Source organism: Danio rerio, chromosome 4, assembly GCF_049306965.1.
Source record: "Danio rerio strain Tuebingen ecotype United States chromosome 4, GRCz12tu, whole genome shotgun sequence".
In the NCBI taxonomy this organism is placed as follows: Eukaryota; Metazoa; Chordata; class Actinopteri; order Cypriniformes; family Danionidae; genus Danio; species Danio rerio.
This window is the reverse complement of record NC_133179.1, coordinates 37878722-37905985: the sequence shown is the minus strand read 5'-3', so window position 1 is coordinate 37905985 and position 27264 is coordinate 37878722. Positions and strand designations below refer to the sequence as shown.

Genomic DNA, 27264 nt, shown 5'->3' with positions numbered 1-27264 from the left:
GTCTGCCATTTTTGTTTTGATCTTGCCTTTACGACACGTTGACAAGCAGATTGCGTGAGTGAGCAAAATTTAAATAATTATTTAAAGTTGTTTATTTTAATTATTTTCACTATTATGTTGGAATTTTAAGCATGTGTTTAGAATTTTTTTTTGGTACTTAAAATTACATATATAATAGTAGGGCTGCTCGATTTTGGGAAAAATTATAATCACGATTATTTTGGTCATAATTGTAATCACGATTATTCAAAACCATTGCCAGTTAAAGTCAAAATTATTAGCGCTCCTGAGAATTTTTTTTTTTTTAAATAAATATTTCCCAAATTATGTTTAACAGAGCAAGGAATTTTAACAGTATTTCCTTTAATATTTTTTTTCTATTTGTTTTATTTTAGCTAGAATAAAGAAAGGTTTAAATATTTTGAAACCAATTTAAGGTCAATATTATTAGCCCCCTTAAGCAATATATATTTTTGATTGTCTGCAGGATAAACTATAATACTATAATGACTTGCCTTATTACTCTAATTAAGCCTTTGAACTGCACTTTAATCTGAATGCTTGTATTTTGAAAAATATCTAGTAAAATATTATGTGCTGTCATTATAGCAAAGACAAAAAGAAATCAGTAATTAGAAATGAGATATCAAAACTATTATGTTCAGAAATAAGTTAATAAAATATTCTTTCCATGAAACAGAAATTGGGCAGTTCAGTCAAGAGCAGCGAGGGATTTCTCGTTATGTTTGTTTAATAATGATAAAAACAGGCAGCAGAAGGAATATTTTGCGCTGTCTCTTTAATGGTTTCTCTTTCACGTCTTTTGATCCTCAACTCGTTTGTTTATTACACAAATGAGGGTTAATGTAAATAATCACTAAACACCGCGTTTTGACACCTATTTGACCATTAAAGCGCTCACGTTAATGACTTTAGATGTCTGCGCTCCTCTGCTCGCCTCAGTGTGTGAATGAGAGTGAATGCTGACCGGCCGCATGCTTCTGACTGCGTGATTGTGCTGCACACACACATAAGCTCTTTCGCGCTTTTAAGAGCCATTTAAGAGCGTGTACAACTGGAACGTGGCAAAATATGAAGCAATAATCATTTATCTCGATTAATGCTTTTTTTATAATCGTTTGAAACCGAAATCTAAATTGGATTTTCGATTAATTGCAAAGCCCTTTATAATAGTGGAGCATTTTTATGCCTTTTTCTACCTCAATACTTATCCTCTCCCGCGCCCCCCCTGTGAACTCTGGCGCCCCCCTTAGGGGGGCGCGGACCCCAGGTTGGGAACCACTGCATTAAACAACTTCACAAACAACAGCAGACACACACTTATTACTGACTGATTTGACTTCCATACTATTCTCATTGAGATCCAACAGAAATTAAGGTGTTTTTTGTGTCACCGTAATGGAGTGAGGGGCTGGTTTAGTTGGGTTCTTCACCCTTGAACTCATTTAAGAAGACTTTCCAACTGCTGTAATACAAAATTTACAAAACGTTTGAACTATAGCAATAAAGATGGGAAGTCAATACATAGAGAAATCTATTTATCTGAAATCAGTTCTGATAAATGTTTTGGTATAAATCTAGATAAAGGGCCACATGCAATAGATTTTATGCTTAGTTGCAGGTATTAACTTAATTAATGAGAAGTGGAAACAGAAAAGATACCTCTGAAATTACTTAACAGTTAAAAAATAACATACAAAAACAGTTCAGTTATGATGAATACACACTCAGACCTCATGAATCTGACTTTGTATCTCAACAATGGTAACATCTCAAATGTTTCATGCTGCAATGCATGCTGGGAGTGGCACTGTACAAATATCCCAGCATGCATTGCGGTATAAATAAGTGTTGTATAATGGTCTAACAGTTTTCTTTATTTGTGTTTGATTCTGCTGTTGTTTATGTTTAGACTTTCAGTTGCCTGTTTGTGAGTTAAACTGTTAATTTTGTTAAATTTTGTTAAATTTGTTGTCAGCATTATTGAGGTTCATATGCTGATTATTGATGTCTCTTTGAGTGCGATTTACACCATAGAGCAGTGTTATTGTCCAAGATATTCTTAAAAACTTCCAGAAATCATTGCAATATATATATATACATATAATGTAAAACAATAGATTTAACATTGAATAGGAGCAGTAAATTTTATAATACTAAATGAGAACAGACTCTGCCATTTAATAGCAACATGAACATCACCAGATCTTATTTAGGTTTTCGGCTGGCTTGCCACAACAAAGGAGCTTTTTAAACAAAGTTCTTAACAATTGCAGCAGCCAAGATATATAAATGTTAATAATGACAGGGCTAAGAGCCCAACTAAAGCAAACTCTGTTCTCCATGATGGTGACGTAAAACTTTCACTTTTTTCTCAAGAAGAACTTTAGTAGATGTTATACAAAAATACATGTATTAAGTAATAAGTGTAGCTGGTGATGATGTTTGTAGAGTTGTTTAATCATCCGCTGATCACTTCAATGATTTAATAATTTGTTGTTCTTCAGGTTATTTCATTATAAAGCTGTGACTAAAGTTCTGTATGTTCTGTTCTTGTTTTCTCCCTTCAGTATTTCTTCATTTGTTCATTGTTAATCCTCAATTATCATTTAATTAGTCATTTAATTAATTAATTCACTTCAGCTTTGCTCCATGTTTCTTGAACACTCAGTAGTGTGGACACTTCAATAAAAACTGAAGTATATGCTCTGGGGTTTAAAGGGTTAAAGGTGTGAGAGGTAAAAACACAGTGTAAAATGTATTTTAACAGTAATATACTGTTAATTTACACTACGGAAATAGACTGTAAAAAAAAACGAGAAGCCCCTGTCTGCAGCCCGCAGATCTGGGCGGGGATGAATATGGGGCGGGGCTGCACATTCAGCCACGCCCACCTGTAATTTTATTGGTTAGTGGAAACGTAATAGCGTGAATGCCCACTACGTGGTGTCAGTAAACAGGAAATGCATTTACAATTTCTTAAATATTGTTTTTATTGTTAATAAACACAAAAATGCACAAAAGTGGGCATTCTTGATGAGTGTTTTATATGTTAATTATGTTAACAGTTATGTGAATTTCATAATGGTATTTTTCCTGCTAAAAAATATTACAAAAGACTCAAAAGACTCTTTTCACAATGGTGTCACTTCAGAAACGCAGTGATTTTAGTTCTGATATTTTAATGGTTTATTATTTTGCTTCAAAATGCAAATGCATATTGCATATTTATAGCAAATAAAGGTGGAGTCTGAAAAAATAAATAAATAAAAATGCAGTGTTTTTAGTTCAGTTTAATTTTTTCCCTTTGAATGGGAGAGTTCTCTGGAAAATTTACAATTGAAAATATTAAAATTATACTTTGATTTAAGGCTATTTTAAAATATTGGGCATGTGTCCAATTGTTTCTCTTTCAATACTGCACTGCTTTGAGTTTTATTAAGAGCAGGGATAAGCTATTATTTATTAAGGGAAGTATATGTTTGTAAACTTTTTACTTATTAAATCAGATTATTTCATCATATAATGGATTTATTTTTACTTTGATGCTGCTATGAATATACATGTATATGATCTGTTATATGTAAATGTTCCAGCATGAGTAAAATTTTTTATTAATTTTTTTCATATTACATAGTGTGTCATCTATGAATGCAATCAATTTCATTATTTATTATTTACTAATCCATTAAAGTTTTGTTCAGTTACTCCATTTGAATGAAGACAGTGCTCTGCTGCCACCTACTGGGTGGTTTTGATATCTGTTCTACAATTTAATTAATAAGTTACAAAACAATTTCATAATCTAATATTACTGAATTAAAATGCAGTCTTCTTGGTTTTATTTTTGTATTATTTGTAAATACAGGGTAAATACTTTAATACCACTTTCTAACAACCCTTCTGTGTCCATTTCTGCACTGTAGATCTTTAAAAATATTTTTTATAATGATTTTGTTTGGTTATTAAGAGTCACGTACAACATTGTTATTCTACTTCATTTAATTAGAATATTAAATACACTTAATATTATATTAATAGTGTGGCACAAATGGCCAGTCTTATTTATTACTTATCTATCAGGACACAAATTTTGAAAATAAATTTGACATTAATAAGTGCAGCACTCGTGTAAACTTCTGTTTTTTTTATTTGACAAATCCTGATAAATACATACCAACTTCATCTTCAGTAAAAACACCAACACAAAACAATTCAGTCAGTTGAAAGTCCCTCTTTCTCGGTTCAAGTAAAAATCTGACAGATCTGTGTTTTTAAGATGTTAGATGTCTTACCTACAGAACATCTGTGTATGCACATGCACACACGTACAAAAGGAAGACTGACAATTTATAGAAAATAATAATAATAATTTAAGATACATTACAGCAGTTTGTGATCATTATCTTTAATAAACATAAAAACAATTATATATTTTTTTACAGGGAAATTCCACTACAGCATTAAAGTAACAATCTGCAGTAAAAAGTGCTAGGCATATTCTGTACTCTTTATCATGTGTACACACACACACACACACACACACACACACACACACACACACACACACACACAGCCTGCTTCTTGAATTTTGGATTACTGACAATGGCTCGGCAAGGCAGTGGCGCAGTAGCTAGTGCTGTCACCTCACAGCAAGAACGTTGCTGGGTCGCTGATTCGAACCTCGGCTCAGTTGCCGTTTCTGTGTGGAGTTTGCATGTTCTCCCTGCCTTCGCGTGGGTTTCCTCCGGGTGCTCCGGTTTCCCCCACAGTCCAAAGACATGCGGTACAGGTGAATTGGGTAAGCTAAATTGTCTGTAGTGTATGAGTGTGTGTGTGGATGTTTCCCAGAGAAGGGTTGCGGCTGGAAGGGCATCCGCTGCGTAAAAACCCGCTGGATAAGTTGGCGGTTCATTCCACTGTGGTGACTCCGGATTAATAAAGGGACTAAACTGACAAAAAAATTAATGAATGAATGACAATGGCTCAGAAGGTCCTGGATGTCAGTGAGAGTTGCAGAAATGTCCCATCACCATCCTGTGTGACAACTCTCAGTAGGATACACTACAGGATCTCAGGCGGCATCTGTACAAAATAACCAACAATCATCAACATGTCGCTTAACATAAAGTATATTAAAGTTAAACTCAAAGAATTAAATATGTTTATACTAGGCATGCCCCCTCCTCACATTCCCCTTTGCATAAGTATCATGCATGGGTTATAAAGTTAACAGCAAAAAAAAAGAGAACATGAAGTGTAAATAAATATATTAAAAATTATTAAATGCACAAATCTATTAAAACAAAAAGAGAGAAAGAACTGAGGTAAAATAAAATAAAACAGAGAATATGCTCCACAGGAATCATAGTGATGACTATATATATCAATGCCAATGATCTGCAAACAGAATGTAGTATAGATCAGTAAGTTAAGAATCAAGTTTTATATTGTACATATTTAGCATTAACATTACCAGAGTATATCAATTAGAGAACATGCCACAAAGAAAAATATATTTTGTTATCTTTGATATTAATAAACTTCATGTGATGGACTGTTTTGCTTAAAACTCTTTAAAGTTTACATTATTCTTCTAAGTGAATAAAACCACCAACTGTACGATCAACCTGGAAAACGCCAACCCTAACACAGAAAACATTTTTTAAGGCTTTAAAACTTCATATCTCCTTAAAGGCCTTTAATTAAATAAATGACACATAATACGTGAGGTGTACTGCACTATAATTTGACCATTTACATGACAGAAGATGTGTACTTACCATGCAGAGATGAAAACCGGAATCGAAAGCATACATTACATCAACGTCTGTTTCCGTGAACCAATGAAAGACTTGTAGGCGGAGTGACATGTTCAGTCCTGCCCATTTATGGGCGGGGCTGCACATTCAGCTCCGCCCCATATTCAGCCCCGCCCCGATCTGCGGGCTGCAGACGGGTGTACTTGCCGTCAGGAGACAGGGGTTGCTGGCCCATTCCCCATGCTCGGTGGCTGGGCATCACCGCCCTGGAGTACGGCCGATAGAAAACGGCGGCTGCCATTTGCGCCGCCCGGCAACTCATACTTACCTGGCAGGGGAGATACCATGATCAAGAAGGTGGGTCACCCAGGGTGAGGCTTGGCCATTGCACTCCGGCCACGCTGACCCCTGCGAACGGCGATCGACCTGTACGGCGTGCAAATTTCGTTTTAGATGTGTAGGCAATTACAGCACCTGATTGGTTGATTGAGTTTCAGCAAACCATGAATGAACTGATTTTGCGAGTGAACAACCCCTTGGTGATGTCATCAAAACCAATAGTAGTAACTGTCAGAACACGTTGCATATGGTGTGGTGCTTTTGAAATTAAAGCAAACAACCCTAACTGTGCATAAAAGTGAACCATGAAATGATCATTTAATAAGTTTGTTATTAAAGTTTAAGTTGCTTTTTAAATTAAATTACTTTTAATGGTTCACTCAAAATCCCCATAAACCTCAACAAGTGGAATATATAAATTAATATATGTAATATCAGTTCTATAAATAAAATATTTATATGTAATAGTAGTAATTAAAGGTCAAACTTTTTTATAAATGCATAATGTTTAGTAGAATTATTCTTAAATATGTTTGTATATCAAAAAATGGAAACATTTTGCTTCTGTTCTATTATATTATACAGATATACCATCATATTTCTAATAGCAGTAATACAATTACATAAAATGAATAATAATCCCTTACTTTGTTACTGGGTAAGTATTTTAATTATAGTAACTAACTACTTTGTAACAAATTACAACAGTTCTATTTTGAGAGTGTAATGTCATAGGATATTTAAATGATGTACTGTTTTTGTATTTGTGTGTTGCAGGTGGAGCTTGATGTTGGAATGTGGTTTAAGGATGAATCCAGTGGCATCCCATCTGACGGCAACAGGATAAGCTGTCATCGACTCCAGAGCTGGACTTGGAAAAGCACAGAGGAGCAATAGACTTTTCAGAGCGCCTGTACCAGAGGTTACTATTAAAATGGACTGCATATTATTGTCATAGACTCAGATAATGATTCTAAATTAAATTCAAAATCAGAAGATTTAGTCAATTTTTAAAAACCAATGAAGTCCTTCCAACACATAGAAAATGAAACACGAGATTGTATTTTATTATCCAAATTTATTAAAAGTGCAAAAGAAAAGTTCTAAACATATTGTTAGACCTGCCTGACATAAAAATGTATACAATAGATATACTTTGTACATAATAAAAAACACATTACTAATACAATCATTAGTTTTAATATTACTAATAGCAGTTATAGATATAAGAATATATTTGTATACATAAAAAAATACTGCCAGGTCAAGCATTTAGATATAAAAAAATAAATAAATAAATACATCCTCTTAAAAAAAAACAAAGCTAACAATTAAAGTATATAAAGCAACATTAGTTATCACAAAGTAATAATTAAAGTACTTTAAATAACATAATTATATATATATTTTTTACTAAAATTTTATAATAAATAAATAATTAAATAAAATAATTATATTAAAGTACTTTAAATAAAATTATGATAATATATACTTAATAAACATAAATAAATACATACATAAATAAATAAATAAATAAAAACAAGAAAACAATTAAAGAAATACTGTAAACTGTAAAACAATAAACTGTTAATATAACATACATTTCTGGAACAAAACAGTGTTACAACAATCAACAAATTAGTGTAAAACACTGTAAACTTAAACAGTCAAATGTTAATATAAAATATGTTTCTACAACAATCAACAAATTAGTGCAAACTGTAAAAAAAAAAAAAAAAGCTTAACTTTTGTAAATTAACAATAAGTTACAATCTACAAATTAGTATAAAACGATGTATACTCTGAAACAGTCAACTGTTAATATTGCGAACATTTGTGCAACAATAAGTGTAAAAAACAGTCAACAAATTAGTGCAAACCGTAAAAACCTGTAAACTTTTAAAAAATCAACTGTTATTATAACATACATTTTTGCATCAATACCAGTGTTACAACAATCAACAGATTAGTGTAAAACACTGTAAACTTTCAAACAACCAACTGTTACTATAACATATCCATTTTTGCAACAATAACACTGTTACAAGTCAAGAACTATGAACCGCAACATGGATAGAGGTCCAGTTAGACAGACTCGGAGGCCTGAGACTGAGAGCCCAAGAGAACGTCCACAGCCCTTTTAAAGTCTTCAAAACAGTCAAACGTCTGCCCAGCAAGGTTTGTGGACGTGGAGGCTTTGGAGCTCTCACAGTAGCTTTTCTTTCTGTATTTCTTGTGGCCTTGAGTTGGTTGGCCACACAGAGCACAGATGTAAACCTTCACTGAGGTTGGATGTCCAGAGTCACTGAGTTCTGCCTTTTTCCTCTTGTAGACTGTTGATCTTGAGGGCAACAGTAGCGGAGTGGATGCATGCGGCAAGGAAACAGCGGGAGGTGCAGTCAGCGGAGTGTGTGTGTGCCGGAGTCCTGCGGGCATCGAATGGGCCGGCGCAGGAACTGGTTGAGCAAGAGCAGAGGGAGGGACAGGTAAGATTTGCGGGAGCCTTTGCTTCAACTTTCGGGTGCCGGCCAGAGAAGTGGTGATGGGATACTGCACTGCAGGCCGGCTGGTATGGGGTCTTTCCTCTGGAAGCTCCTCAGCGGGGGGCTGGCTGGTGCTGGAGACGCTCTGTTGACGACGGAGGACAGACAGACCCTGGTCGGTGACGTTTGTGGCTGACAGTGCCTCCTGCCTCCTCATGAACTCGCTCACGCACTTTGAATTTCTTTTCAGGATGGGAATCCCGAGTTTGCTGAGCTGATCATCGTCCACCGTCACTCTCTGCTGCACACGCTGGTACAGTTTAGTGATCTGCTGTTTCAGCGGTGACCCTTTAGCTTTTCCTCCAACACCAGGATGAAGCCACAGCTGTTTGACCAGGCAGTACATCAGCCGGTTCTTTCTGGAGTCCACCAAGTGTGCGGCTGAGTACCGCTTGCTGAACTTGAGCTTCTGCACCAGGGACGCCTCAGTCGGATCTCCACTGGTGCAGCCAAACAGAGCATTGCCCCAGCGTGCAGAGTAGAGGCTGTTGAATTGTTGGATGCTGCGGTCATGGAGGTCAAGCTTGTTCCAGGCGCTGATGACCTTTTGCCCGGTCGACTCATTTAAGGCAAATTTTCCTTCCTCCAGGGCGATCTCAACAAGGACTTTACACAGATCCTCTACATGCTGGTACCCAGGCAGATGATTGGGACCGCACACGTCCTCCACACAGGGGTCAAATTCAGCAGCCACTGCCTGATCGGTGAGGCACAGACGGTTCCTCAGAGGAGTCAGGCTGTCCCTCTCGCGGTCTGAGGAGTAGCCCACATCATCATCTTCCTCCTGCAGCTCTTCCTCTTCCTCTGCCACCCCAGCAGGAACATCTTCGTCCTCATCCTCATCTGCCTGAAGTGTCTCTCTAGTCTGAGCATAATGATCAGGAGCACTGAAGGGCTCTGAGGACTGGGAAAACAGGTACTCCAGACCAATGCGCTCATCACCAGCAGGAACCGGAGGCCTGTAGTTTGCCTCCTCCACCTCCCCAAATAGCTCCTGGCACCTTTGGTTTAGGCGATGGACCAGAGGAGACATGTACACCATATGTTTCCTCCCTTTCCGCCCTTGGACGCTGGCTGACTCCCTGTTAGAGTTCCAGCGTGCGATGCCAGCCAACAGATAGACTTGAAACGGTACGGCAGCACAGTGGGGTCCCGGTATCATGTCAGGCAGAAAGGAATGAAAGCCCTCCAGACTGTTGCTTCCTCTCACCGTACTGTACCGCGCAAGACGAACACCGTTACGGGTCACATACTTGGTGATGGTGTACATGTTCCTCCCTGGTGGATCCTGGATGCATTCAAGGTGCTTCTGCTGGTTCTCCCAGACGTGGTCGATGGCTGCAGAGTCCTTAAACAGATGCACCTGATTCTCATCCATCCCTGCGGCTCCCTTCAGGAGATCAATGGCGCACTGCACGCGCGCACATGTTTCCTGTGCACCAACTGTGATCCTCCTGACGTAATGGCTGAGGTCATATTTACTGACACGCAGCTCGATGATCTGGCTGTCAGTCAGGGAGGCATAGTTGGTTGGGTGACCGGCACGTATCGCCTGTACCAGAAGAGCCATGTCGTCTTTGTTGTAGGCAAAGACGGCAGCAGAGAGGGCAGACTTGAACAGGGCATACTTTGGATGATGATCTGTCCGTAGGGCTGCATCGAATCGATGGATCCAATGAAAGATGTCCAGCCATACCAGCATGCCTCTGTCCGTCCAGTCACTGAAGAGCTGCTCAACCGAGGACACGGCGTGGACGCGACAGCAGCCACGATCCACATACATGAGCTCGGGCGGTGCCTCGTCAGCTCTCCTGTACCTCTCCATGAGGCCTTCAGCCATCGGCCTCATCTTCTCCAATGACTCCTCACAGGTGAGAACAGATATGAGGATCTGCCCCTGCTCGTTGGCCACATTGGTACACCACTCTGCAGTGCCTTTTCCATCGCCGGAGAGTTTCTTGCAGATCTGATAACAAATACAACACAAACAGATTTAAACATTTTTGTATTTTTTTTTTCTGCACCAGACCAAGAAAGTAATAGTCACTAATATTCAGAAATGAATTAATAATGTGTTTTTGCATTGCAGCTCATTAGATTTCGGATGCAGAGCATGCAAGAGGAAACCTGATTTGAAGAAAACGACACACAAAGACGTAGGTAAGTATGATTAATAATCTGGTGCGTGTGATGGTGAAAAACAGGATTTTAAAGCACTAGTAACCCATATTAGATATTAATTTATTGATAATTATTTATTATTTAAAAATAATAATACTTTACTTATCAATTGTCATTAATAAAAAATGATTAAAATGTCCCATGATGCAAAAGTGGACAATAATATTTTAAGGATAAAATCTCTCTGATAAAGGATTTCCTGAAAGAATAACAGTAAAAAGGTTTAGCAATACGTTTACAAACTGACTTTTTTTCCATTGTGTTAAATTTACCTTCTTGGTGGAGTCGTACTTCAGGACTTGCCCAAATGTGGACATAATCTGAGTACGGTAGTCCTCGATGTTATCTGCCTCTGAGATAAGGAACGCCTTTCTCATCAGTCTGGCAGATGGCGGCTCTCTCCGTGCTGTTGGTCGCTGGAACTGCTGGCACAAACTCCCTAAAAGCAGAGAAAACAGACACTTTGCTGCTTAATCTTTGAATAAATGCTCAAAAGGATAGGAATTTAAAAATAATAATTCTGTCATCATTTGCTGATCCTTTTAATGACTGTAAACCATTATGGGTTTCTTTTAAACACTAAACAAGATATTTAGAAAAATGTCAGAAACCTGTAACCATTGACTTCCATAGTATTTGTTTGTTTTTTTACAATGGAAGTCAATGGTTACAGGATTTCGGCTTTCTTCAGAATATCTTCTTTTGTGTTTAACAAAAGAGAGAAACTCATAAAGGTTTAAAACTACTCATTTCTGGGTGAACTATCCCTTAAAGAAAACAATTAACTCTGACTTACGAGTGATCTTCCCAGGTTTGTTGTACTGGCTGAGAAGAGTGGTGTACAAGTCCTTTCTCTGCAGATAGTCCTCGCAGTGGCTCTCCTGCACCTGTCTCCAAACTTTCACCATGGTGTTTCCCTCAGTGCGATCCCTCATCAGGCGGATCACCTGCTTGTCCACGCCACGCCTAGAATCATAGGAGCAACACAATCATTAGATGATGGTGAGTCTTAACTTTTATTAGACTCTGAATAATTTTACAATGATTTGTATTCTGCTAGAGACTCACCGTAGCGTCAAGACAGCAGGAAACACCGCTCTGTGAGCTGGACTGAGCTGATTAAGGATGCACTGATCCCATGACAGGAAACGACCAATAGTATGCTCTTCCGACTCCTTTGCAGCCTTTCTACAGGCGTCGCATGCCAGGACCTCAGTCAGCATGGAGTACCAGCCAGACATGTGGCAGATCTGTCTTACCGTGGATGAATACCCACAACGGTAGAGAAAAGCCTTCTGATTGGTGCGTGCTGGGCAGTCAGACCTTGGGCACCGAAGACTGTAACGCCACACACCAACTGGTCTCCAGAAAAAAAACGGAGCTGTGAAAAAAGGAGTCTGCCGAGGGGACTTTTCCTTCCACCACTCCAGGAAATTCTGGAGGGTGAAACCACATCCGGTCATCCTTCAGGACTTTCCTCCACTTTCTGTTTCCATGTTTGTCTTTATAAGACATAGCCCTCTGAAAGAGTCCCCTTTCAGCATCCTCCTTAAGCCACAGTATGTCTGCACTGGGCAGCCCATGAAGACCAGACTCCCACATCTTGTGCCAACCCTCAAATGACACCTGGTAATTAGAATAACCTGACAGTCGAGAGTCTGAGTGGGGCTTCTGTGACAGATCTTCACAGGAACGTTTTCTTCTCTTTGCTTCCCCGGCTCCTAAATGAGCACAGTTGTGATTATCAGAACACAGTGTCTTTGTGTGACGACTTTTATTTATTAATGCATACAGTTAAAGCCGTAATTATAAGCCCCCCTGTTAAATTTGAGTTTATTTTTCACAATTATTTGTGTAATGGAGAGAGGACTTGTTCAAGCACATTTCTAAACATAATAGTTCTAATAACTTAATTTCTTATAATTTATCTTTGCCATGATGACAGAACATAATATTGGGTCACACTTTACAATAAGGTTTCATTAGATAATGTGTTTACTAACATGAACTAATTATGAACAATGCTTGTACAACATTTTTATTCATAGTTCAACATGTACTAATGTTTTATTAAAATAATATTTAATGCTTAGTTGATGGACTGTGAGTTGGCATGGATGACTGTAACACGAACAAATACTGTATTAAGTGTATTGCTCATTGCTTGTTTATGGTAGTAAATGCTTTGACATTAACTAATACAAACTTATTGTAAAGTGTCACCCTTTACACTTTAGAGTAATAGTCCATTAGTTAATATTAGTTAATGCATTTACTGACATGACTTAGAAGTTTAATACATTAATTACAGTATACATTCATCTTTGTTAACGATTTAATGTTTAAGTTAAATAACGTTAGTTCATTAATGCACTGTGCATTAAGTAATGTCAACAAGCACAACTTTGGATTTTAATAATGCATTAATGTTGAACTGTAATTAATAAATTCGGCACAAGATTGGTGACACTTAGTGTTAGTAAATTGATTAACTAAAGGACTATTATACTGAAGTGTTACCATATTCAGATTGAGAAAGTAAAGGCTTAACTAGCTTAACACTGTTTGTTCTGTAGCCAATAGAAAAACATAAATAATAAAACAAATAAAACTTTCTTCAGAAGATAATATACTATCGTAAGTACTGTGAACATGTCCTTGCTCCATTACCTTAAATAAATATTTCACAGGAGCGCCCCTTAACTGTAGTTCATGCTACAACAGTATGAATAAATGTTAATAAGTGACATTTATTATGTGATATACCTTGTCTTTCAGAGGAGCTGGGTGGTTTCTTCAGCAGACCGCCTTTGTCCTCAACTGCTAAAGAAGGACAAAAAAAAAAAAAAAAAACACAAGATAGGCAAAAGTCAGTGTCAAAGCAGCAAGAAGACAATCTCATCAGCACAGTGTTTTGATGTTGTGTTTAATTGATTATGCTATGGTACATAAACAATTAAAGACAATAATAAAGGGTTATACACACTGCAAATTTTAGATTGTAGATTTAACTACCTTAGAGTTCAAATTAACACTCCCTCAGTGTTTATATGGGAACCACTATAAAAAGTGTTAAAATAACACTTTTGAAAGTGTTAAAAAAATTACCACTCAGAGAGTGTTAATTAGCAAACTCTTATTGTGTAAAATATATGAAAAATGTATATCAAAATACTGGCAGCAGTAGCCAAAACCAAAGATGAAATTAACTGAGAATAAAACTTTAAATAAAATAATAATGAATAAAAAAAAATAAACAAATTACACAATAAAATTTATTTTTATTTTCAACATCTTTAAAACAACTCATCATGGAGCTTCACTTATTACTGAGCTTTGGCTTTAATTCTGTCATGTGAACAAAAGCTCTTTATGAAATTTCTGTTGTTCATTTGAAGTCACCATGATGGAGGACAGAGTCTGCTTTAGTAGGGCTCTTCAACTTCTTGCTATAAAATGTTTTTATTTTATTTGGATGCTATAATTATTAGTGCTAATCACACTATTCTTACATGTAGCATGAAATTTCAAAAGAAAATGTAAGAGTCAGTCTGAAGAGATTAACTATGATATCAAAGCCATCTTCTCCTGCTTGTTTTCTAATTCAGTGTCACATTAGTTATGTGTGTGAAATAAATAAAATACACAAATGAAACCACTGCAGCTTTAACAATTAATGACTTTAAAAGCATGATTTACAATGTGAATGTTTGATCTATGGCAGCACTTAAAAACACACAGACATCAACAATTAGTCTTTGAATCTCAATAATGGTGACAAACAAAAAAAATAAAAATCAATTAAAAAAACTACTGAAATATTACCTCCCAAACACAACACAAAATAAATAAAAAGAAAGAGATTGTAACAACATAAAGCTGCATAATTTATTTATGATGCAATGCATGCTGGGAGCTTTGTACTATGCTGGCACCCAGCATGAAATATGCAGCTTTTTTTCTTTTTAGCAACCATGGTTGAGGTTCATATCCTGATTCTTGATGTCTGTGTGTCATAAAGATCTGCTGGAGCTTTAGTGTATGACACTTTATATAACTCTAGAATTTTAACACTTCACTCTGAATTACCACAACACTTAAAAATTGAACACCAATGAATTTACTGTGCACCTTGTGCTTCAAAAGCATTGAGGGTTTTTCACAAGTAGCGCATCATCTGCGCATCCACCGTCACCTCTAGAACACGATGAGCTGGAGCTGGCCGCCACTGCAGGAAGAGGCCTGTCCTTTGGGGGTTTCTGTGAGTTACAAGTTGTAGTTTGCATGAAATGTTGCCAGCATGATATATATTTTTAATAAAGTAGTTAAAAAAATAAAATAAAGCCTATATCTTTGCTGAGAATGTACTGCTGGAACCGCTTCAGTGTCACGAAAAATCTCGAGAAATGAAAAAACATCGAAAAATAACGAAAAATGAAATCTTGAAAGATCAAGAAAAATCATGAAAAATTATAAAATCTTGAAAAAGCACAAAAAATCACAAAAAACAAAAAATAATAAACAATTCAAAAAAATTAAAATTTTTGAAAATTCACAAAAATGAATTTTTTTTAAAAAATAACAAAAAATCAAATTTTTTTTAAAAATCGCAAAAAATCACAAAAAAGAAATTTTTTTAAAAAATCGCAAAAAAGAAAATTTTTGGAAAAATCGCAAAAAATGAACATTTTTTTGAAAAATCGCAAAAAATGAAATTTTTTTACAAAATCGCAAAAAATCACAAAAATGAAGTTTTTGAAAAATCACTAAAAATCACAAAAAATGAATTTTTTTGAAAAATCGCAAAAATCACAAAAAATGAATTTTTTTGAAAAATCGCAAAATATGAAATTTTTTTGAAAAATCACAAAACATGAAAATTTTTTGAAAAATCACAAAAAATCACAAAAAATGAATTTTTTTGAAAAATCGCAAAATATGAATTTTTTTTGAAAAATCGCAAAACGAAAATTTTTTGAAAAATCACAAAAAATCACAAAAAATGATTTTTTTTGAAAAATCGCAAAATATGAAATTTTTTTGAAAAATCGCAAAACATGAAAATTTTTTGAAAAATCGCAAAAAATCACAAAAATGAATTTTTTTTGAAAAATCGCAAATTATGAAAATTTTTTTGAAAAATCGCAAAAAATGAAAATTTTTTGAAAAATCGCAAAATATGAAAAATTTTTGAAAAATCGCAAAATATGAACAATTTTTGAAAAATTGCAAAAAATCAAAATTTTTTGAAAAATTGCAAAAAATGAAAATTTTATGAAAAATCGCAAAACATGAAATTTTTTTGAAAAATCGCAAAATATGAAAATTTTTTGAAAAATCGCAAAATATAAAATTTTTTGAAAAATCGCAAAAAATTTAAATTTTTTGAAAAATCACATAATATGAACATTTTTTGAAAAATCGCAAAAAATGAAAAATTTTTTGAAAAAACACAAAAAATGAAAAATTTTTGAAAAATCGCAAAATATGAAAATTTTTTGAAAAATCGCAAAATATGAAAATTTTTTAAAAAATCGCAAAAAAATACAATTTTTTGAAAAATCGCAAAACATGAAAATTTTTTGAAAAATCGCAAAATATGAAATTTTTTGAAAAATCGCAAAAAATTTAAATTTTTTGAAAAATCGCAAAAAAATCACAAAAAAAGAATTTTTTGAAAAATCACTAAAAATAACAAAAAATAATATTTTTTTGAAAAATCGCAAAATATGAAATTTTTTTGAAAAATCGCAAAATATGAAAATTTTTTGAAAAATCGCAAAATATGAACAATTTTTGAAAAATTGCAAAATATGAACAATTTTTGAAAAATTGCAAAAAATGAAAAATTTTTGAAAAATCGCAAAATATCAAAATTTTTTGAAAAATCGCAAAATATAATTTTTTTGAAAAATCGCAAAACATGAAATTTTTTTGAAAAATCACAAAAAATGAAAATTTTTTGAAAAATCGCAAAATATGAAAATTTTTTGAAAAATCACAAAAAATGAAAATTTTTTAAAAAATCGCAAAACATGAAATTTTTTTGAAAAATCGCAAAATATGAAATTTTTTTGAAAAATCGCAAAATATAAAATTTTTTGAAAAATCGCAAAAAATTGAAATTTTTTGAAAAATCACATAATATGAAAATTTTTTGAAAAATCGCAAAAAGTGAAAATTTTTTTGAAAAAACACAAAAAATGAAAAATTTTTAAAAAAACACAAAAAATGAAAAATTTTTGAAAAATCGCAAAATATGAAAATTTTTTGAAAAATCGCAAAACATGAAAATTTTTTGAAAAATCGCAAAATATGAAAATTTTTTGAAAAATCGCAAAATATAAAATTTTTTGAAAAATCGCAAAAAATTTAAATTTTTTGAAAAATCACATAATATGAACATTTTTTGAAAAATCGCAAAAATGAAAAATTTTTTGAAAAAACACAAAAAATGAAAAATTTTTGAAAAATCGCAAAATATGAAAATTTTTTGAAAAATCGCAAAATATGAAAATTTTTTAAAAAATCGCAAAAAAATACAATTTTTTGAAAAATCGCAAAACATGAAAATTTTTTGAAAAATCGCAAAATATGAAATTTTTTGAAAAATCGCAAAAAATTTAAATTTTTTGAAAAATCGCAAAAAAATCACAAAAAAAGAATTTTTTGAAAAATCACTAAAAATAACAAAAAATAATATTTTTTTGAAAAATCGCAAAATATGAAATTTTTTTGAAAAATCGCAAAATATGAAAATTTTTTGAAAAATCGCAAAATATGAACAATTTTTGAAAAATTGCAAAATATGAACAATTTTTGAAAAATTGCAAAAAATGAAAAATTTTTGAAAAATCGCAAAATATCAAAATTTTTTGAAAAATCGCAAAATATAATTTTTTTGAAAAATCGCAAAACATGAAATTTTTTTGAAAAATCACAAAAAATGAAAATTTTTTGAAAAATCGCAAAATATGAAAATTTTTTGAAAAATCACAAAAAATGAAAATTTTTTAAAAAATCGCAAAACATGAAATTTTTTTGAAAAATCGCAAAATATGAAATTTTTTTGAAAAATCGCAAAATATAAAATTTTTTGAAAAATCGCAAAAAATTGAAATTTTTTGAAAAATCACATAATATGAAAATTTTTTGAAAAATCGCAAAAAGTGAAAATTTTTTTGAAAAAACACAAAAAATGAAAAATTTTTGAAAAATCGCAAAATATGAAAATTTTTTGAAAAATCGCAAAACATGAAAATTTTTTGAAAAATCGCAAAATATGAAATTTTTGAAAAATCGCAAAAAATTACAATTTTTTGAAAAATCGCAAAACATGAAAATTTTTGGAAAAATCGCAAAACATGAAAATATTTTGAAAAATCGCAAAATATGAAATTTTTTGAAAAATCGCAAAAAATTAAAATTTTTTGAAAAATCGCAAAAAAATCACAAAAAAAGAATTTTTTAAAAAATCACTAAAAATAACAAAAAATAAATTTTTTGAAAAATCGCAAAATATAAAATTTTTTTGAAAAATCGCAAAATATGAAAATTTTTTGAAAAATCGCAAAATATGAACAATTTTTGAAAAATTGCAAAAAATGAAAATTTTTTGAAAAATCGCAAAATATGAAAATTTTTTGAAAAATCGCAAAATATGAACAATTTTTGAAAAATTGCAAAAAATAAATTTTTTTTTGAAAAATCGCAAAATATCAAAATTTTTTGAAAAATCGCAAAATATAAATTTTTTGAAAAATCGCAAAACATGAAAATTTTTTGAAAAATCGCAAAATATGAAATTTTTTGAAAAATCGCAAAAAATTAAATTTTTTTGAAAAATTGCAAAACATGAAAATTTTTTGAAAGATCGCAAAACATGAAAATATTTTGAAAAATCGCAAAATATGAAATTTTTTGAAAAATCGCAAAAAAATCACAAAAAAAGAATTTTTTGAAAAATCACTAAAAATAACAAAAAATAGTTTTTTTTGAAAAATCGCAAAATATGAATTTTTTTTGAAAAAACGCAAAACATGAAAATTTTTTGAAAAATCGCAAAATATGAAATTTTTTGAAAAATCGCAAAATATGAAAATTTTTTGAAAAATCGCAAAATATGAAAATTTTTTGAAAAATTGCAAAATATGAAAATTTTTTGAAAAATCGCAAAATATGAACAATTTTTGAAAAATTGCAAAAAATAAAATTTTTTTGAAAAATCGCAAAATATGAAAAATTTTTTAAAAATCGCAAAACATGAAAATTTTTTGAAAAATCACAAAATATGAAAATTTTTTGAAAAATCACAAAAAAGAAATTTTTTTGAAAAATCGCAAAACATGAAAATTTTTTGAAAAATCGCAAAACATGAAAATTTTTTGAAAAATCGCAAAAAAGAAATTTTTTTGAAAAATCGCAAAACATGAAAATTTTTTGAAAAATCGCAAAATATGAATTTTTTTTGAAAAATCGCAAAATATGAACAATTTTTGAAAAATCGCAAAAAATGAAAATTTTTTAAAAAATCGCAAAAAATTAAATTTTTTTGAAAAATCGCAAAATATGGAAATTTTTTTGAAAAATCGCAAAACATGAAAATTTTTTGAAAAATCGCAAAACATGAAAATTTTTTGAAAAATCGCAAAAAAGAAATTTTTTTGAAAAATTGCAAAACATGAAAATTTTTTGAAAAATCGCAAAACATGAAAATTTTTTGAAAAATCGCAAAATATGAATTTTTTTTGAAAAATCGCAAAATATGAACAATTTTTGAAAAATCGCAAAAAATGAAAATTTTTTAAAAAATCGCAAAAAATTAAATTTTTTTGAAAAATCGCAAAATATGGAAATTTTTTTGAAAAATCGCAAAACATGAAAATTTTTTGAAAAATCGCTAAATATGAAAATTTTTTGAAAAATTGCAAAATATGAAACATTTTTTAAAATCACAAAAAATGAAAATTTTTTGAAAAATCGCAAAATATAATTTTTTTTTGAAAAATCACAAAAATTGAATTTTATTTGAAAAATCGCAAAATATGAAATTTTTTTGAAAAATCGCAAAACATGAAAATTTTTTGAAAAATCACAAAAAATGTAATTTTTTTGAAAAATCGCAAAATCACAAAAAATGAAAAATTTTTGAAAAATTGCAAAATATGAAAAAAATTTTAAAATCACAAAATATGAAAAATTTTTGAAAAATCGCAAAATATGAAAATTTTTTGAAAAATTGCAAAACATGAAAATTTTTTTAAAAATCGCAAAATATTACAATTTTTTGAAAAATCGCAAAATATAAAATTTTTTTGAAAAATCGCAAAACATTAAATTTTTTTGAAAAATCGCAAAACATGAAAATTTTTTGGAAAATCGCAAAATATATAATTTTTTTGAAAAATCGCAAAACATGAAAATTTTTTGAAAAACATGAAAAGTTTTTTGAAAAATCGCAAAATTTATATTTTTTTTGAAAAATCGCAAAATATGAAAATTTTTTGAAAAATGACAAAAAATGAAAATTTTTTGAAAAATCGCAAAATCACAAAAACTGAAATTTTTTTGAAAAATTGCAAAATATGAAAATTTTTGAAAAATCACAAAAAATGAAAATTTTTTGAAAAATTGTAAAATATAATTTTTTTTTGAAAAATCACAAAAACTGAAAAATTTTTGCAAAATCGCAAAATATGAAAATTTTTGAAAAATCGCAAAAAATGAAAAATTTTTGAAAAATCGCAAAAAATGAAAATTTTTTGAAAAATCACAAAATATGAAAAATTTTTGAAAAATCGCAAAAAATCACAAAAAATGAACATTTTTTTAAAAATCGTAAAATATGAAAATCACAAAAAATCAAGAAAAATGAAATTTTTTTTAAAAATAATGAAAAATCACGAAAAATGAAAGATTTTTGAAAAATCATTAAAAAATGAAAAAATCATGAAAAATCATGAAAATTCATAAAAAATGAAAAAATCATGAAAAATGAAAAAACTTGAAAAATCACGAAAAATCATGAAAGATGAAAAAATCTTGAAAAATCATGAAAAAATCTTGAAAAATCACCAAAAATCATATAAATTCACCAAAAATCATGAAAAATTATCTGTACAAACAGTAAAAAAATACAGAAAGTGCAAAAACAATGACAGTGCAAATACAACGACAGTACAAACAACACAAATAAAATGACAATGTGAAATTGACAGCGATATGTACAATGAATAGGTGTCCACGTAGTTGTAGGCAGTGTTGTTTCAAGTATGGATTGGCTAAAGGTCAGTGCATGCTACATATCGATGGTGTGCAGTGAGGGTATGGAAGAGCCTGTGTGTTAAGTGTTCATCAGCCTGATAGTCTGAGGGAAGAAACTTTCCTTTAGCCGGCTGGTGCGTAACCAGATGCTGCGGAACCATCTGCCTGAGGGTAGCAGACGGTTTTGTCTGTATAATTGTACATGTTAAACTAATTTAAATTACAAGTCCACTAAATGTTCATTAACTAAAGTCACAGCAAAAGGTGCTACAATTAATGTAGAAATGCCAAAGTTCCACTGCTTTTTTGAGCTGTAGGGCTCATCCATGGATTGAACCCAGGACCTCTCGCATCCTAAGCGAGAATCATACCCCTTGACCAACGAGCCCTGAAGAAAGACCCTGCTGTGCCAAAAAAAATTCTTACTTTTTTATAAATACTTTTTGTTCTTGTTGTTTTTAGTATGTGCCACCTGGGTTGTCTTTGATGCAGTCCCTTTTAAGTTGGCTGTGCAGCACAATCCACAATAGCGATCTGCTAAAAAGATTCAGAGTGAGCTTCTGTTTAGAATACAGTTAAAAGCATCAGTCTGCAATATTAGAAAACCAGTAAAACAACTCAGGTGGACCTCTGGAAAAGCCAGGTAAGCCATTTTGAACAATGCCATAATGAAAAGATTTATTTATTTACATTAATCCATGCATCTCTTTATTTAGGCTATTTGCTTTATACGAGCTTACATGTCCTACAAATTTATTAATAGGACATACCCTATTAATAAACCTCCATGTTGTGAATATATATAATATATAATTATATAATGCCATCGTATAATGCCATATAATTATCGTATAATGCCATTATATAATGCCATCGTCCAAAACCCTCTTAATAATACAATATTAAAATTGTTTTATTATTCAATATATAATCAAGGTTTCCCTTCTTAAACCAATTAACTTCTCTCTATAAAGCTTCAAAAATTGCAACAAATGAACACTCCAATGAAACAATGTACAAATAAAATAAAAATGAAAATAAAACATTTACTTAAAACATTTCAAATTTTCCCAAAAGTCCAGTACAGGTGATGAACACTCAAAAAGATTCTTTTGCAAAACAACTAGGTTGCAAATTCAGTTCCAGAGATCCAGGATGTTGCACTTGTGAGTTTGTTGTAAATTTACACTCTTACCATGACGCTGAATAGGTTTCACTTTGTATCTTTCCAACAGGTGTATCCAAAAAATCCACTTAATGGGAGGCTCGCCAGTCCAACTCCACAATTAGACACGCACCGATGGAAGTTGAGACAATCCAAATCCAGAAAAGAGTTCACACTTCAATTAATTTGAATGCAGAGCAGATCACATTCAGCAACTGACTTCAATAGAACATCTCACCGATGAAAAACCAGAAGAAGATGCACAAGCAAACAAACAAAGGGGAGAAAAAAAACCATTAGCATTTTACAGTGTATGCATTATCTCAGCTTAACATATTTGTAAATAAACAGCAACAATAAATGACCATGTATATGCTTCTCTCTGCTGAATTTCTGTGTTTTTCCTATTTCTCTCTCCTATTTGGCATTTTCTTTTTACAAATGACAGCATTTTACTCTCTCACTTAAACTTTACACAATCACTTGTATAATACTGTGTATAATACTGTGTTTTTACTGAACCAAACAAATGGTTAATTAATGAAACACATTTTTGACACTAGTTTAAATCATGTTATAATGAAAACAATAATAAAAAAAATCACGAACTCACCAAGGAAATCATTCAAAATCAAAGCGAAAAACCAGGAAAACTCCAGGTGGCACTCGTGTGCAGATTTCACTCACAGATACAAATCTTGTTTTTTTTTCTCTCAATCCTTCATTAAAGATATATGATAGAAATCATTTCAGCATCTTATTAATGGTCAATTTTCACAGTTAATACGCATTTAAAACATTAAAAGATATAAATCTAATAGTTTTCTACTGTTATTAATATAACAACTTACATCTCTGCATTCCCTTGCGAACACTGAATCACCATAGCAACGGTAAACACAAGCTAACAGACAGAGATTTGTTATTGTTTGTAAAGCTGATCTGCTGCTATAGTCTAAGGCACGATGATGTTCTTCTAAAGCACTATTCCCTTGAATGCTGTATAATACTCTATTATGAATTATTTATATAAATACATAATTTTAATATATAATATTTAATTGAGTATTCTGCCAATGTTTTTTTTTTTTCATATTTATAAGGGTGTTTCTATTTGCTCTATTGCTGTGTACTACCCACTAGTAACCTGGGTTACAACTGACTATATATAAATCAGTTGACATTATTAAGGCATTTATTGGGTACAATTGCTACTTTTTACTGTCATTCATTGTGTTTTGGTCATTATCAATGCACTGTCACTTTAATTGAGCGTGAGCAGCGCGTCAAAAATAGACCCGGCGCCAAAACTATCGCTGCACTGCTGCTTCAGCGACGCTCACGCCTCGCTCTGACGCGCTGCTACTGTGTGCATTGTGAAAGCTCTAATCTGTTAACATGGACGCCGAAAAAACACGCTCTGCTCACGCGCTGCTGGCGCTTGCGGTGTGAAACAGCCGTTAGTCTTAACACTAAAAGAAAAAACCTCTGGATACGATACTTCCAAATGCAGTTTCATCTAAGACAGTGCGGGTGAAGCAAAATTTACTATGCTTTCTACTCAGTTACTTTGCACATGCATAAAGAGGCTCTTGGAGAAGGGTATTCCTGCACAACTGGAGTGGCTGCACTCTCAGGACCGCATTTTTAGGACCGCATCTTTAGGACCCTAGTTTTTTGTGACAGCGTCACCTGTCGGATTGGATTATGGATGCGCTAATGGACGACACTGATGACAAGGAAAGTGTAAGTACCGATTTATCTATTAAGTTTTATTTTAAACTGTTAAAGTATGTGTTTATTTTGTAATACTGCTGTTTTATACAGTGAGTTTATGCAGAAATGCCAGATTAGCCTGCATGATTTACCCCACTTTTAAGGGTCTGGGACAAAAATGTTACGTGACGATATTTTTTCCAGAAGAAGAATAAAATATTATAATAATAATTATGGATAATTTTACACAGCCAGAGTGAGAGCTGTTATAACTGTTAATAATTTTCTAGAGTTCGTTTTCTAGTTTGATTATACGACGTTCGTAGCTCGTGACCATGGTTTAATGAAACATTGTTGATTTAATGGCTTGTTGACTTAACGGCTAATGTGCTTAGTGACATGTATTAAACTAAGATGGTAAAAGCACGTTTGATGTAAGAGTTTTAGATTTATCTATATTTTACTGAATTCGTGTTATTCGTTGTATTACATTAGCACATTAAAAATTGTGCTGACTGCCGCTCTGTTAGCCCCACAATACTGTATGTGTTATTAGCCTGATGTTTTGTCATCGTTTTACAGTGATGAATGAGATTCTGAAAGTTAGGATTATTCTGCAGGTCTTAACCATATAAAGTCTCATATCTTTAATTTATATCAGGTATGTTTTACCTGGCGAATAAGAAGTTATGGCCAATATGATTGGATTGCTTAGGCTCATTGTAGGAGGAAAAGAAAACAAACTACAGGATGATTTTCATTGAGGTTATCTCAAACTGTTGAGTAACACTTTATAACATCTGCATACTATAAATAAATAATTATTAAGCATTTAATAACTAGTTAATTTATTAATATTTTATTTGTTTAGCATTAACTCTACATTAAATAGACATTGATAAGCAGTTTATAAATACAGTTACAAATGCTAGCTGTGTTCTTGAGTTTATAGCATATCTATGATGAAGTGCAGCTTATCTGTGGTGTTCATTTTCCAGAGGAATGTCTGGCCAAATAAGTATATAAACTGCATGCTGGGTGCTACTCATTTATGAATCCATGTAAAATGATTTGCTGTTCTGTGGTAGTATTTTAGTTCATATTTAAATGATTTTTTTTTTCATAGGCCATCGTACATCCTCTGGGTGTCTTGAGGAGCTGGTCTTTGGATAATGCTGAGCAGGTCTTTCTTTCTGGTAAAGATTATCATTACAGGTCAGAATATGGTTAATTTTGGCACAATGCTCAAAGAGCCTTTTTGTTACTGGTATATATGTTAACTCAACAGTGATTGTTCTCTATTTCAGTGAAGTAAAATAATTTAACAGACAGATTTACAAACAACTGACGAAAGAAGGGAGACCATTCAATAGGTGGGTATTGCTCTTATAAACTTAAAAATATGGAGTTGGGAGTAAAGTTTCCTGTTTGGTTCTCCCAACAGTGCATACGCTTAAGCCAGAAATAAATAAATAAATATATATATATATATATATATATATATATATATATATATATATATATATATATATATATATATATATATATATATATATATTATAGCTTACACTGTAAAGCAAATGTTTGTTATTATACCTCTTATATTAAATATTAATCTGAATTTTATTTCTTAACAATTGATTAACCTTTTGAGTTCATATACATTGTTTTACATATTCAAGAATATATATATTCATTCATTTTCTTTTTCGGCTTAGTCCCTTTATTTATCAGGGGTTGCCACAGCAGAAGGAACTGCCAACTTATCCAGCATATGTTTTACACAGCGGATGCCCTTCCAGCTGCAACCCAGTACTGGGAAACACCCATTTACACTCATACACTTGAACATGGGGAGAACATGCAAACTCCACACAGAAATGACCACTGGCCCAGGCGGGGCTTGAACCAGCAACCTTCTTGCTGTGAAGCGACGGTGCTAACCACTGTGCTGCCCTATGTGCTCTATGCGGGTGAGTGGGATTGACAAACCACTTGGAGGGAACACTCTTGCTGTCTTAACCAGACATTTTGTTATAAATAATCATGTGCGTTTCATGTTTATTCATATAACTGCTATTTTATCTCTTAGCACTTCATTTTTGTCTTGATATTTAATATCTCTTGTTTAAATACACTATGAACAGCAGCTGCGCTAATTATTTTCCTTGTTCCCTATTTCCACCTGGGGATATTCATCCAGAGGCCTCTAGAGATCGTAACCTGTGAAGAGATGATGCCACCATAGAGGACTTCTAAATGTATCCATAATCCTGAAACAGACCATATCATGAGCAGATGCTGTGGTGGTCATGGAGAAGTGGAGAGCATGAGACTGATTAATGAAAGACCCCAGTGACAGATGAGTGCCCACATTGACCCTGTGGTCCAGCCTGAAAACCAGCTGGTGACCTACTCACACCTGCAGCTTCTCTACGATGGACGCCCAGTGTTTGCCTCCAGCGCCTAGACTGCAGCTCTGCATGTGAAGTGTGGCCAGAAGAGAAATGGTTGTGCCCAACTGAGCCTAGTTTCTCTCAAGGTTTATTCCTTCCCTTTCATCAATTGGTAAAGTTTTGTTCCTCCACTGTTGCCATTGGCTTGCTTGGTTTAGGACTTGTGGAACTGTGCATCGATGGATTTGCTTTTTTTTAGTGTTTGGATTTTCAGCAGTGAATACTAAACCACACTAAACTGAACTGAATTTAATAAATATTAAGCTGTTTTGACACAATCTACATTGTAAAAGTGCTTTAGAAATAAAGATGAAATTAATTAAAATTGAATTGAATATTCAACACGTTTCCATTTTTCTCAGAAAACATATTTATAAAGGTGCTGTTGACTTGAAATTTTCACCAGATGTTGATAACAATTTGTAAAGTAATTAGATTTGTTTTCTGTTCATATATTTTTTTTCTTTGGTTTTCAGGTCAATAGCACCTTTAGAAATATGTTTTCTGAGAATAATGGGAACTTGTTGAATACTTATTTACCCCAGTGTGTATGTATATATATATATATATATATATATATATATATATATATATATATATATATATATATATATATATATATATATATACATATGTTTGTGTGTGTATGTGTGTGTGTATTTATATGTATGTATATATGTATGTATATGTGTGTATATATATATACTTGAACTTTCTTCTTCACTCTCATTCACAGGAGCTAAAGTCTACAGCCAGTCTGAATGCAGCAACTGAATAAACAGTGGGGTCAATTTTGTGGTTGAATTGCATTAATAAAA

General features: G+C 32.3%; 2 protein-coding genes and 1 non-coding gene across 4 annotated transcripts in view; 2 read left to right on the top strand and 1 right to left on the bottom strand.

The window, feature by feature from the left end:
• LOC137491248 (uncharacterized) overlaps positions 1 to 27264 on the top strand; it is a 697259-nt gene that overhangs the window by 309187 nt on the left and 360808 nt on the right. The gene's annotated exons all lie outside the window — the stretch shown is intronic.
• LOC137494492 (U1 spliceosomal RNA) lies at positions 6104 to 6260 on the top strand. Its single transcript, XR_011014447.1, has one exon. It is a non-coding gene; the product is annotated as a U1 spliceosomal RNA (small nuclear RNA).
• On the bottom strand, positions 7683 to 22993 carry LOC141381646 (uncharacterized). Of its 2 annotated transcripts, XM_073947415.1 has the most exons (9): positions 22888 to 22993; positions 22305 to 22507; positions 14978 to 15105; positions 13613 to 13669; positions 12490 to 12567; positions 11915 to 12203; positions 11643 to 11812; positions 11119 to 11285; positions 7683 to 10631 (listed from the first exon to the last, which is right to left on the bottom strand). In XM_073947415.1, exons 6-9 carry the CDS (start codon positions 12085 to 12087, stop codon positions 8208 to 8210), a joined length of 2934 nt encoding a protein of 977 aa, XP_073803516.1. In that variant the 5' UTR covers positions 12088 to 12203; positions 12490 to 12567; positions 13613 to 13669; positions 14978 to 15105; positions 22305 to 22507; positions 22888 to 22993; the 3' UTR covers positions 7683 to 8207. The 2 variants fall into 2 exon arrangements, with proteins under 2 accessions (XP_073803516.1, XP_073803515.1); XM_073947414.1 differs by lacking the exons at positions 12490 to 12567; positions 13613 to 13669; positions 14978 to 15105; positions 22305 to 22507; positions 22888 to 22993 and having other exon boundaries at positions 11915 to 12409.

Bases quoted from the DNA above. Each gene is read 5' to 3' on its own strand.
- LOC141381646 (XM_073947414.1), bottom strand. From the start codon at position 12,309: ATGACCGGATGTGGTTTCACCCTCCAGAATTTCCTGGAGTGGTGGAAG. The intron at 11,813-11,914 runs GTGAGTCTCTAG...CTATGATTCTAG, and splicing joins CCTGCTGTCTTGACGCTACG to GCGTGGCGTGGACAAGCAGG. The intron at 11,286-11,642 runs GTAAGTCAGAGT...CTCTGCTTTTAG, and splicing joins CAAACCTGGGAAGATCACTC to GGAGTTTGTGCCAGCAGTTC.